At 39.1% G+C, this 13,678-nt stretch overlaps 1 protein-coding gene across 1 annotated transcript; it reads left to right on the top strand.

Moving 5' to 3' along the window:
* The first annotated feature begins 815 nt into the window (after positions 1-815).
* Positions 816-13,202, top strand: wbp1lb (WW domain binding protein 1-like b). Its single transcript, XM_030135111.1, has 4 exons — positions 816-1,196; positions 7,614-7,716; positions 8,958-9,119; positions 9,701-13,202. The coding sequence occupies exons 1-4, from the start codon at positions 1,110-1,112 to the stop codon at positions 10,516-10,518; spliced, it is 1,170 nt and encodes a 389-aa protein (XP_029990971.1). The 5' UTR covers positions 816-1,109; the 3' UTR covers positions 10,519-13,202.
* Positions 13,203-13,678: the final 476 nt, after the last annotated feature.

Here is a 13,678-nt window from a genome sequence, read left to right as displayed (position 1 = left end):
TCAGCCCAATTTGATCTCAAGTGGGCCAGACCAGTAAAATAAGAGCTTAAGAGGCTATAAATAATGACAACTCCAAATGTTTCTCTGTGGTTTAGTGCAATAAAGTAACATTAAATTATGGAAATCTGTAAATGTACAAAGTATTCTTTCACAAAAAATATGAAGAACCTGATTAAACAAGAAGAACCTGAAATTTCTTCAGAAAAACAATTGCCAGTTTAACAATGTTATGATTGAATTTATCATTTATACATGTACATTACAGATCACAGCAGATCTACAAAGGCACAAAACATTTAGTAACAGGCATAATATTGTTAAAATTTTTGAGTTGGGATTTCAAAGATGGCGTTATTTATAGGTTATGATACTACAATTTTACTGGTCTGACCCACCTGAGATTAAACTGGCCTAAAATGAGTTTGACACCCTTGACTTATAATATCTTCAGTGTAATTTTTGCACTTTGGCCCGGCTGTTTGTTTGACACCCCTGGAAGTGGATCAGTATGGTACAGGGTGTGAAAAGGACGGGCCTCCTTAAGTATTTTTCACCCTTAAAATGACAGGATGGAGGTGATGCCAAAAAGTTTTGATAATGTGCATAGATGAAGTACTCTTATGAACTGATGGAAATGTACCAAAGTTCAAAGTAGAGACCAAATAAGAGGACCTCAGGATCCATACACATCTCCATACACTGGAGACGCACCCATCAGTGATTGGCCCAGGTTCTCCCCTGTCCGTCCGGTCTGTCCAATCGGTGATAAGTCCGCAAAACCAGTGGCGATCGACGCAACTGAACGCCCATCACGTTGCGCACATGGATCGGGTCGAGGTGACCACGCCACACCCAGTACATGGAGGCAGTCCCTGTACTGGAGGAGCTGCTTGTGTAACAGCTGTATCAGCCAGTGGTACCGACAGTAATCAGCTGCGCGAGCACTGTGCCTTCTTGAAATGTCCAGTACGCACAGGAGGCGGCGCATGCACCGGCCCCCCAGCGCAGCAGGGGCCGAGAAATAGTTAAGGATTTTTGGACACACTTTGTGAACAACAGTGTTTCCGTGCGTATGTTTTTTGCCGTAGCTGTAGTCATTTCTTGGAGGAATGAGAGGCGTATGTCCGGCTCTTAAAATGGGATTGTTTTTGCACGCTGTCGGCTCTGTCAACCCCACCGAGTCCGCGGCAGACAGGGTAAGGCTGAGCAGTCGAAAACAAGGCTAGTTAGCTAGTTACCCAGGTAGCGTTAGCTTTAAAACTGTCTCACTAAACATTTAATAGCTTACCAGACAGGTAGTTTTGTCATTATTCTGTCATAATGTGTCGACTGACGTTAGGTTTAGGCTATATTCAACTTGTACTGAGCTGTCAAGACGATAATAACATGCTGCTACTAAGGAAGGCTGCTAGCTGCTAAAGCTAACCTACTTAGCATTAGCTTCGTTTAAGGAAAGGGACACTCGTGAGCAGAGGCCTTTACTCTGATGTATTGTTTATGGTAGCTTGACATTTCAGTAAGAAGTGAGTTGCATGAATAACAAAACAGTTCTTCAAGTATGAATGTCACCGCATAAGTGCACATAACAAGAACGACTTTTTATGGTTATCTTTAAAAGATTAAATAGTTTCCACTGTTACTGTGTTAATCAATCTCATAGACATGATTCAGGTTGTAAACATTAACAGAGGGTATTATTTCCTCATATCATTGACTTATATGATCAGGACATTTGGGTTTTTTTCCACACTTAGGCACTCAGATATTTTTTAAAGACGATTACTACTTTTTGCTCGGACGGGTGTCAAATTGAAAGTAACATCCTGATGGGATTAGTTTCTTTCATGATCACTATGCCCACATACATAGAGCACTAAGGGTCGTTGAATGTTTGAGTGTGAGAATGCTATGGATCTATGGTCTTCAGTTACCAGATCTTTAAACAATAGAACACGTATGGGGAAGTTTTGGACTGACTTGTTAGACTGGGTTGTCTACCAGCTTTATCACAACGTCAAAGGAGGAATATCTTGTAGAAGAGTGGTGATTTACCGCCTGACAAAGAAACTTCATGATGTCTTTTCCTGTAATTTGTTACCCATGTGTATGCGTTGAAGATAAACAATATCTTCCACTTTATTAGAACTCACATAGTTTATTGTTCCACAAATCCCGATAGTGTATTGAGTGTAAGTCACTGTTGTCACATTGATTTCCTTTATCAGCACTTCATGATCCTTTATAATACAACACTGGCCCCTGTTCATTCTGCCTAACACCTAGCTAATGTGTCTAAACATGTTAGAGGGTTCTAGTAAGTGCCTGCGGTTAAAGCTTGCTCTAAAATGGCCTGGTGAAAACATCAAGACACAAGGGACACATGTTTGTGGATTGTATTGGATTTCTCCACTTCTTCCGTCTTCCTTAAAAAAGCCTTGTACTGTATAGATGTCACGTGCAGTATCATATGCAACATCTGTTTCTGTTTATCAGTGCAAGCATTTGTGCAATAACCATATAAAGAGACTCATACAGTATTTTCTGGCAGGCGTATAGTGTTATTTCACAAATTACCCAAGTATTATTATGTCTGCCTTTGTGACTATATGTGATCACTTAGCATTACTTTGTGCCTATCAAGTTGATGGTTCTTCAGTACTGGGACTGCTTTTAATATATGACACAGCTCTGGGCTATATTATATTTTCACTTAACTTGTTAAAGTACAGCCACACAACATTTAACTGTATTAAAACATTTTGTCACAGCTCTAGTTTGAGCACATTTTACTACTGAACGTTCAGATAAACATTTTAGCTGGGGGCCTATGGCTCATTGGTAGCTTATGTCAGGTCCCTCAGTTTCAGTGTGGATGGTTAAAAAGTCAGTCTAACCCTCAGACACGTAGTTACCAACCACAAACCTAATTATTTGCACTTCTCTTTGTTTTCCTTGCCAGTGTACTTTCAGTTACTGTGTGTGTGTGTGTGTGTGTGTGTGTGTGTGTGTGTGTGTGTTTCAGTGACCAGTGAAAATCTGCACAAGTTGAACTCAGTAACCGTCATGAATTCAGGGGCTGCTGTGTCACAAAGTTTGCAGCTGTTCTTTGTTTCTTTATACAGCTGTTCTAGCAGACTTCACACACACATGCAGAATAATTTGCATTTTTACCAAATGATTAGTTCAAGAGATGAACCACTACAGTCAGATGACATCATGATCTTAACAAAAACTCCCTCTCAAAATAATGCACACCATCATCTTTCACCCTCTCCAGATGTCATACTTGTATGTTTATCTTATGCCAGTGTCTTTTGTGCAAGATAATCAGTAATACAACTTATGTCAGAGAAGCACCAGTCAAGCTTTTTTACTTCCAATTTGGCTATGGATGTCAGTGGATACCAAGCACCGATCCAATATTAGTGTCTAATTAACAATAAAAATGGCTCACTGTGGTGAGGAGGCTGGGATCGCATGTAAAACACAATCAGGATTGACTTTAACATTGATTTCTAATTTTGTACAACAAATTGTAATAAACTCATTGATAGATATTTAAATTAAGAAATCAAAATACTCCAGTATTTTTGTAAAAGTATTGTTGGCTTAACAAGCTTTTAAATCATCGAGTGTCTCCACAGACTGAATAAAGTTTACACACATCTCTCTTATGATATCATTAAGTTTTCTCCTTCAACAAAAAATTCACAGCAGTGTTATTTTTACAGTTGATCAAAATAACTTTGTTCTCATAATTTTCACAAAAGTTACAGCTGCTTCATCTGATAATTTACATTATAGCTCTGTTTTTAGACAGAAAACAGCCACAGTAAAACTGCAAATCACCTCAGTTTTCTGTACCATTTGTGTTGTCAATGGCTGCACTAAAGATCTGTTTGGAATTGTCCAAACAAGGTCAGAACTGACACAGTTTAGTCTGAACCGTTGATCAACAAACCGTGAACTTAGCACAGATAAAAATATCACATAATTTTATACCTTCATAAGCCTCATAATCAAGCTCACCCTTGTAGAAGAAATGCAGTGATTTCAGCATCAAACTCTGTTCTTTTCATTTAGACAGCTGTGTCCAGTGGTGAAAACAACAACAGTGCTTCTAGCCTTTATCACTTTGTCACTTTCTTTGACTCTTAAAGTTGCTCCTAACTGGTTTTCACCTAAACGTATTATGTTGTGACATGTTGGTCATAGATGTTGTGATACAAGTTTTTAATTAAGAGACAGCATATAGGGAACATCATGCTGATCATATCTTTACAGTCCAATACATTGGTGTCTTTGGCATAAGACACCTAATTCCAGTCTAAACACTGATGAGGTGTTTTAAATTGTTTTTAAAGTAGAAATTCTACATATAGTCTCAGTAATGGAACTAATTGACATAGTTGTATTTTATGAGTTAGAGGACTACTATTTCCTATGTATAGATTCCTGAACTGTGTGCAAAGTTCACCTTACATGTCATTTGGTGATTAATTAGACTGACAGAGTAGCAGGTATTTTGGCAAGGGATATGTATTTGTTCTTCAGTTTTACAGAAGATGTTTGCATAGCATAGAATTAACCTAAATAGATTGACTTATGGATCTGCCCCATTACTCAATAGGATTCGTGTTCATATCTGGTTGGTGCATCCCCTAGTTCATTTAATCTGTGTTTAAAAAAACTAACAACTTAGTCTTTAGTTCCTGGATATTCCTCCCTCATGACATGCAGACATGAAGACCATCATGACCTGGTCCTGTCAGATCTTAGCAAAAAAGTTTTTGTAGCTATTTAAAACAATTATTTCTGGAGTTTGTCGAAATCTCTATGCTGGCAAACAATCTAACTTTTAGATAAAATTGCGTAACTTTGTCTCACTTTTCCCCTCAGCTGTTGAAAGTAGATATATAATCTTAGGGGGAATTAAGGTTTGCTACAAATGCGTCAGCAGGGTTTCATTCTGCATAACCTTGATGAGTATGAAAGAGCACCTTTCTTTGTTGCAGGACATAATAATAAATAAGGGGTCAATGAGGTCTTTTCGTGCATCACCTAACTGGCCAAGTCCTGCAGGCCCCTACTAAGTGGATCAACCTTGACTGTGCAGTCAAGAATTAACTAAGAACTGTAGCCACTTATCTCCAGGGCACTCTTCAATGGTCACTAGAGGATTTTGAACTTTTCTCATTGTCTGCTTATTTCAACAGCTTCTCATTATTAGGGTTGATTATTTTCTAACACAGTAATAATTTCTGGGAAGGTAACCAAATCCGTCCTTAATCTGGTAGTATAGCATGAGAGAAGTGGATTGTTTCATAGCTGAATGTTCGGACAGGAGCCGGAGGAATCTAGTTTGATGAGATTCTTTGCTTGGTCACTGTCAGCATCTTACATGATAAGTAAAAAACAATGACACAACTATGAACTCATATGACCTAGATTTTTTTAAAAATTCAGTTTCAGCAGAAATCCTCTCACCTCAAATTTCTTGCAAGAAAAGTTACATTTCTATATTTTATAGATAAGGTAGATCTACTAAAGGCCTGTTTGTGAAATCCCTTTTAAGTCGGCTATCTTCATACACCACAGACTGAACACCCAAACAAACTAGATGCTTATCTGTATCAAATTGCCAAAAGGGCTCATCTAGCCAAATGTAGAGCCACAAGTAGTGACTCAGTGAAAACACCGGGAGTTATCAGAGGTGAAAGAACAGCACAGTGTTTGAAACTTATCAAATAAGCGTTAGAACAGCTGTTAGAAAATTATTCATGTGTTGGCTCTGCAGTGTCAGCAGTTTGTGCCGATCTGGTTGCGTTTGTATAACAAATCATTCCTGCATTACTGCTGTCTTTAAGGCTTTTCTACCATTCTCCTTCTGTCTCTGACTTTATACACACACACACACACACACACACACACACACACACACAAGCACAAGCCCTGCTGCTCAGCTCTGTATGCCTTATTATCATGCAGCCACCCAGCTAGGAGCTCTCTCTGCACTGCTGCTTGGAAATTTCCGTAAAGCAATCCTTGTCCACTGTTTGGGCCTGGATTGGAGTGGGGTGAGGGAGTGTGTGTGTGTGGGTGTGGATGTATTTGTGTGTGTGTAGGGTGGACATGAAGAGAGAGAGAGGGAGAGAGAGGGGGGAGGCACAGAGAGAGAGTGAGAACATGTTTGAGTTCGACGTTTTCTTCTGTGGGATAATGACCCATGGGTGCAGGGACTTGTCTGGGATTGTTGGACCCTGGATCATCATGCCTCTCAATCTAGGACCTGCACTGGTAATCTATAGAGAGATAAAATAACCTTGTATAGAGCTTTGGCTAGCTAATCATTAAACTAATCTAGAAGAAAACATCTGAGGGACCTAACTGGAAAACTCCATAGACTTTTCTCTTGAGGGGGCTTTGACTGAAGCTCTCCCTTTACTTTTGGCTTTATCCCGATCTACCTGATCTTATTACTGTCTAGACAGTGTCCCTTCACTTTGTAGAGACTGCATAAACATGGTGGATTAGTAAATTTGACTTTTAATCAGTCAAAGTGTCTGTATATTCTGTACTATTCCTGATTCAGTATGAAGGGGGACTGTTTTTTCAAACACCATCTGATATTTTCCAAGTTGCAATGAGGCCAAAGCTATACTTTTGAGTCAAAATTGTTTATTAGATCTTGGGCAACACGCTGAGACATTTTGTGCTGGCACAGGCTCAAAAATTTGCACTTGATATGCCTTAAACACCGATGATATTCTAGCAGCTTACCACCAGCAAGAGAGGTTTGCAGTTGTTTACTTCACATGTTTAACCAAGTATAAAAGTTTGTTACTATATACTGTGGATGGGTGTCATAATTATTCTCCATCAGGTCAGTGCTTGGAATGTGCTGTCTTATAGGAATTACCACATATCTATTGCAATATCTTTCATATAATACTGACTTTGCCTGAAAAATTGAAACCAAAAATGTTTTTCAGCATGATTAACTTTGTAGGGTTACAAAATGTCTGATTGTACAGTATTTTAAATCTATATTTTTCTTAAAAGGACACGTAGCTGTTTTAGTCAAGGGAGTGTAATATGGCTTACTGATCCATAAAGACTCTTGTTTTTTTATGTGAACTGTGAAAGTACCAGCCTGGGTAATCAGTTGCTAAAACTATATTTAGGAAAACTATAAAGAAACTGAAAATGGTGAAATGAAGCACAAATATGTTGTCTTTGTTTTCATACACATTTGGTCTCAGCTGAATTATTTCCTCTTAAAATAAAAGTGCTTAGGGAGTGATGATGATGATGCAGGATGTCATGAATGTCTCAACTGATATATTTCAAACTTAATCTATCTTAATGCTGATACTTGTTTTTACCGACAGTAGAGGGTCTCGTCTTATAACCAGTGGGAAAAAAAGACCAAATGTAACATGATTCATTGCTGTAAGAGAATAACACATGAAACATGGTGGGGAGCTCTGCTGTTTTTCATGTGTGCTGCATAACATAACCTGATGCCTCTGGACGGTAGGCTTTTTTTACAGTTAACATTAAAACAACAGGTGCCTTTTAAAGTGACAGCGTGTCTTCTGCTTTCTCCTCAGAGCCTACTTCACTGCGAAGGTGCGAACAATCAGAGCTACATCTGCGAGTCTGGACACTGCTGCGGAGAATCTCAGTGCTGCAGCTACTATTACGAATTATGGTGTAAGTATCCCAGGTGTACTTCTGTCTCTTTTCTTTACCTTTGAATTTTCCCTCTGCGGTAGAAACACACTGACAGATTACCCAGTGTGATGCTCTGTTGTGGTGATTATCTTCATAGCAAGCGAACGTAGATCTAATATAAGTCTTTGATATGCTTGAGTTCTCCATCTACATTTTGGTCTAGTGACAGTGGAATAATGAACTTTCTGTTGTACTAACCTTGGTTTTACAGAGTTGCACCCATTTCACATTAAATGTAACTTAGTGTCTTCAATTGGAATTTGGCAGTACTTTGTGTAAGATGTCCTTCCCTGCACAGTATCTGCAGTGATGTACTGTATGTTCTACACAACACTATTTCTGCCATGAGAAATGCACCGCTTTGCCCTGTAGTCCTTGAAGTGACGTTCCCCACATTTTTATGTGATGACATAGAGGCTGTCAACTCATTTCAGATGCACAAGAAATACAACATGAGGATTTTCAGAAGCCTCTCAGTTTTTGTTTCTGCTGTTTAACATGGACTCTAGGCAGCACTGTTCCACAAATCATTTACAAATGAAAATTAGGATGTGATGTTAGATGTAAGAACGAAATGTTCCTAAGTAATCACATACAGTCATAATGATTTGTTTCAACATTTAACTGTAAACTCTTTAACCTTTGTCTGTTCAATAATTGTCTGTTATATATTGGATATACTGCTTATTGACCCCAAGTAGCTATCTGAGCTGTTTTTCCCCATGTTTCCAATTGTTCCAATAGATGTCCAGTATAATAAATGAATGCAAAACTGTTACCTAAGCTGTTACTGTATTACTTCTGTCTGTCTTAAGGTCTGAGTTTTGTGTGCCAGTTATTCTCAAAGTTGACTCAAAGATTTTTTTTATTTTATTTGCAAATGCACATATTGGTTATCGTTGATGTTGATTATAATCGTTATTTTATTAAACAATTCCTAGAGACCCTCCATTGAGAAGTGGGAAAGGCTTAAATCCTTGAGTGTTTGGTCAAAGAAATAAGAATGGACTAGGCCTCTTCTTAATTACATTGACCCTTTGCCGGGAAGTGCTTAGGTCAAAATTCAGTGTAAAGTACATACAGCATAAAGTTTGATCTGTTTATAACCTCACTATGAGCTAGTTCAGTTAAAGATCATGTTTAAATGCTTATTGCTGATGCAAATTATTGTTTCATGTCATAATGAAAATTGTATGAATATGAACTTTGTCTTGTTGTAGGGTTTTGGCTGGTGTGGGCTATCATCTTCATTTTGAGCTGCTGCTGCGTGTGTCACCACCGCCGCACCAAACATCGTTTGCAGCAGCAGCAGCGTCAGCATGAAATCAACCTCATCGCTTATCGTGAAGCACACAACTACCCCTCGGTGCCCTTCTACTTCAGTAAGAAACAGACACAACAACTATTGCCTAACAACTATCTGACTATATATGCATTATGGTTGTGGTGTTGGTGGTAGGTTTTTACAACTGAACCTGTTTTATGACCCCATTTTTCATTCTACCAGATGCTGACCTTAACTTTGTTTTATGTTATGCATTTGTCCTTTTCTATTCAAAACAAAAAGGTGGAGGGGGAATGTAGATGTTTTTCTCCTTGCTAATAAGCTCGGGAAGTGAGCTTAAGTGAAACTGTGGTACCTCACTCAGAATAAAGGAGCTTGAGTTATTATTTATTTTACTTACTATTGCACTGAGAGCCATCCCCGGTTTAACATAGTGCCAGAATCTACTCTGTTTGCATGCCCCAGTTTTCAGAAACCGGCCAGTGTGTTGCTTTGTTGGTACCTCGCCAATATTGCAACACCATCTCTGTCATTCTGCAGTGACCAGTACAGATTTAACCTAGAACTAAGCTTGTTTGTGTTAAGAAAGATCAGTGGGTCACACTGAGAATGTTAATGGCCAGACAGCATTTAGTGTTTTACTTTTTAAAACTTACTGCTCTTTTTTTTTGTCTTTAGGGTTTCTGCCAAACTACCTCTTACCTGACTATGAGGAGGTGGTCAACAGGCCACCCACTCCTCCTCCTCCATACAGTGCCTTACACACAGGGCCAACCTCAGTGGCTTCGAGTCCACTTGCCTCTGAGCAGCAGGAGGGACACTGTCCAACCATCCAGCCCACTCCTGTGCCCTCCGTCTCAGACAGTCTGTGTTGCAGACCGAGCCTAGAGGAGCCACAATCCCCCACCTTAGACTTCAGGCCCAAACCTGACAACAAGCAGGTGCAGGCAGCACAAGACTCATCCATGATCCTGATGTCAGATGGGATTAATAGGGAGGGACTCGCTAACCAGGAGAAAAGAGTTGGGGATGACTCCTGCAAGGACCCCCTGCTGAAGGACCTTGGTCTACCCGAGAGCTGTGCTGAGGACAAAGATCGTCTCCCCAACGGAAGGAGGAGGCGATTCACAGGAGACTCTGGGATTGAGGTGTGTGTGTGCAGTAGACGTGGGAGTAATGGTTGTAGTGGAGCAGGAGGGACAGGCCAAGAAGGCAAGGAGCTGAGAGAGCTGGAGAGCCTGTTGGGGCAAGAGGGAGACAATGAGGAGGAGGAGGAGGCTGGTGACTTCTGCGACAGCTGCGGTCATCGTGCCTCCTTCAGTGTGGAGGAGGAGGCGGCTCTGGGAGGGCCGGAGAGGCGGGTCACACGCGGACCACCTCAGCCCACCCACCAGATAGGCAGTGCCTCGCTTCACCCTCCAGTGTGCCTCCTCCTCCACACCATCAGCGAGCAGGAGGGACCACACCACAGCACCAGCACTGAGCCACAGGGATGAAAGAGTTAACACACCACTGACATAGAGGGAAGAAGAGAGCACTTGACACAGAACATGGAGTGGAGAAGGCAGAAGGCTGGTATATCTGTTTTATGTCTGACTGCTTTCTAAGTGACCGATTGATTTTTTTTTTTTTTTTTTTTTTTAATGAATGTGTGCATCTTAGGCAACAGTTGAGGGCGGTGCTACCAGGAAAGAGGAGTCTCAACTAAAATTGAGTAAATGGCTGAGACCACCTGCCCCTCCCCATTCTGAAAAGTGGCATTCACCTGTGTGTTTTGGCTTATGTATGGGCGCTACAAGCCATTTAACAGCCTGTGTCAATTAAGACGTCACATGTTGCGTACACACACATACCACATCATTTGGTGGCTCATCCTATTCATACAACATAAGCTACTGACACAAGGATAAAGACTTGATAGCTGAAGCTGTGACGTCTGGAAGAGGACGTTTCTGACTAGGATGAACACAACGCTCGCCACTGAGAGATCCAAACCAGTCACAACATTTTTATAAAGCCATTCTCTGCAGGCAGGAAACTACATAGAAAAATAACACACAGCAGGGATAGTATCGATGAGTGCAATGTGAAGTTACCGCAGTGTGTGTTTATGCAAGTTGATACTGTACTGGGACACCAGAGCTAGTAGAGTGTTTGGGACGTCCCATTAGATTCATGCTTCTAAAGTGCTTTTTCAGAACGGTTAAAAACTGCTCTACCTTGTGTCTTTTTGTTGCTCTCTATTTGCCCTGCTAGTGATAAGAGTATAAGTGCATTAACAATCAGTTCCTTATTTGCACAAAATATATTTATCTTTATAAATGGAGCTTTTAGGTGAAAAGAAATCAGAACACAAAATGCTTAAATTTGATAATTTAGTCTTAATTTGGAATAAATGATTCTTTTGTAGAATTTTTTGCAGAAGTTAGACAGGTGTGGATGTTTAGGCAATTATTCACTTTGTGGGTTTGTATACAATCATTATTTTTGTAAGTAACAAGCATTTGTTTTATGTGCCTACCCATAAATGCATTTTGATGATAAGCTTTAGTCAAACTGAAAAACCATACAGGTACCAAAACCAAGGACAGAAATGAAGCTTTTTAGAGATTACAACTGAAAGGGCAACACTGGACCTCATACTTCAGCATCAGTTTGTTCAGTAGATTCCACCTACAGCCAGCTATAGTTTATATAAAGTAAGTACGTATGTAGTAAATATGAATGGAGCCTAAAAACTCAGTGTGTAATAAAATGGATGCAAAAATGGAGTCTTTAGCTCAACAGTCTTTGAGTTTCATATCAGCACAATTTAATGATTATTTTCTCTGATATTGGTCTATTTGAATCAGCCCCCTGTGATCACCGAATGTGGTTATGGAACAACAGAGGCTTTGTTTTATTTTACTGAATGATTATAAACCCCAACTTTAACACTAAATGCCATAAAAAGCTATTGCCTGGTGAATGGAAAATATCCAAAAATAAAAACCCGAATGGCCAACACAAACGCATAAGGAAACCAAAAATCAGATGAGGTCGTAGAAAGCGTCTTTGCCATCAGGACTACGTGGACTTTATGTCAAACCAGAGCAGCATGTTCTGTTTTTTGTATTGGTGTAAACATTGGGGGCCTGTGCAAGTCAACAAGTAAGATGTTTAATGCTGCACTGCGAACACAAAACAAAAACCTCAGAACAACAGTCCAAGACTAATGTAATCCAAGTAATGACATGCCTTCATGGAATGACTCATTCGTACTGAATGCCTTTAAAAGCTGTTGCTCAGCTTGAATGTTCGTAATTTAACCTAATTGTCCAAATTCAGAGCTGCAATGAATGTAACATGAAAAATGCCACTGATTGATATGCTGCGGGAAGCATTGGGTTAGTATTGAGTCGCAGTGCTTATTTGGTTTAAGGATTAAGTTTAATTTTTTTTTTGTCAGAATTTAACTGGAAAAGACAAAGATACTACAAACCATTGTGTCATGCAGTTTTTATTTTCATGTCAGTATGGGGTGTGCACAGACATCTCTCAGATATATTTATTTACCTAAAAAAACATGATGTCTCCCAGAAACTAATACTTATTCAGCACAAGTTTAGTCACAAGTTCTTAACTTTTATTTTATACTGAGAAGTAGCAGATTGAATTTTATCTGAAAAAGCCTGACTCTCTAAGAAGTGCTTTATATGTAAATGCTTTGTGAAATAGAAAATAATATTGTGGTACATATAGTACAAAGATGAGCTATTTTTCATAACGGCTGAATCCTTTGAGATTTATTTTAACGGTTTAAGAATTTAAAACCACTCTATATTTGCAAATTGTGTGGAATATTTGTGAACCAAATAGTTGCTTTCATAATCATAAAATCATTAGCTTTATTATTTTGACAGGTTTTGTTCTCATCATGGGTATTACTTTTTTCTGTTGAGAGAAGACCTTAATTCTTCTGAGACTTATTTTGAAGTTGTATGAAGGGTACATTTGACTAACATGCAGTAGACACCTTGTTAACAGATCAGGGGCATCTTGCCAAAGACACTTTTCCTTTTTTCACCAGTGTGTGTAAGGTGGTTTTGCACATATTCTTTGAATGTTCTGATCATATAAGCCATTTATTACAACAACCAACATGGATGTGTGTTCAATAAACGTACCCTTTTAAATTCAATATCAGCGTTGTGGCTTTTTTTTTTTTTCATTGCAAATGGTGGGGATTTCATGGAAAGTTAATGATCCAAATGTGTACAGGTTGAAAGTATTTAACTCTTGTGCATCTTTAAGTTACTTACTCTGGGGACACTGGAGCTAAAAAGGTACATGCAAAAAAATCTAATATTTAAACATGACACATCAATATTTTTGAGAATTTTTCTACATAAATCTCTTACATCACTTGAGCTCTGCTCGAAACTACCAAAGGATTCAGGATTTTAACCTTTAAATGCAAGATGAAATATATGATGACACTTGTTTTATCAAAACAAAATATTGCATTAGTTTAAAAGGAAAAAAAAATAAAGATTTTTATGAGTAGTGGTGGGGTGGGGCATTTCTGATTATTAGTCTTATAATATCAGAATCAGCTGTACTGGCTATGTTTGTGCACACATACAAAGAATTTGACTAGCTTTTCCTTAGCTCTCA

The sequence above is a fragment of the Sphaeramia orbicularis genome, chromosome 1 (assembly GCF_902148855.1).
Source record: "Sphaeramia orbicularis chromosome 1, fSphaOr1.1, whole genome shotgun sequence".
NCBI classification, from domain to species: domain Eukaryota; kingdom Metazoa; phylum Chordata; class Actinopteri; order Kurtiformes; family Apogonidae; genus Sphaeramia; species Sphaeramia orbicularis.
Note: the sequence above shows the minus strand (reverse complement) of the source record. Positions and strands in the feature narration are given on the sequence as shown.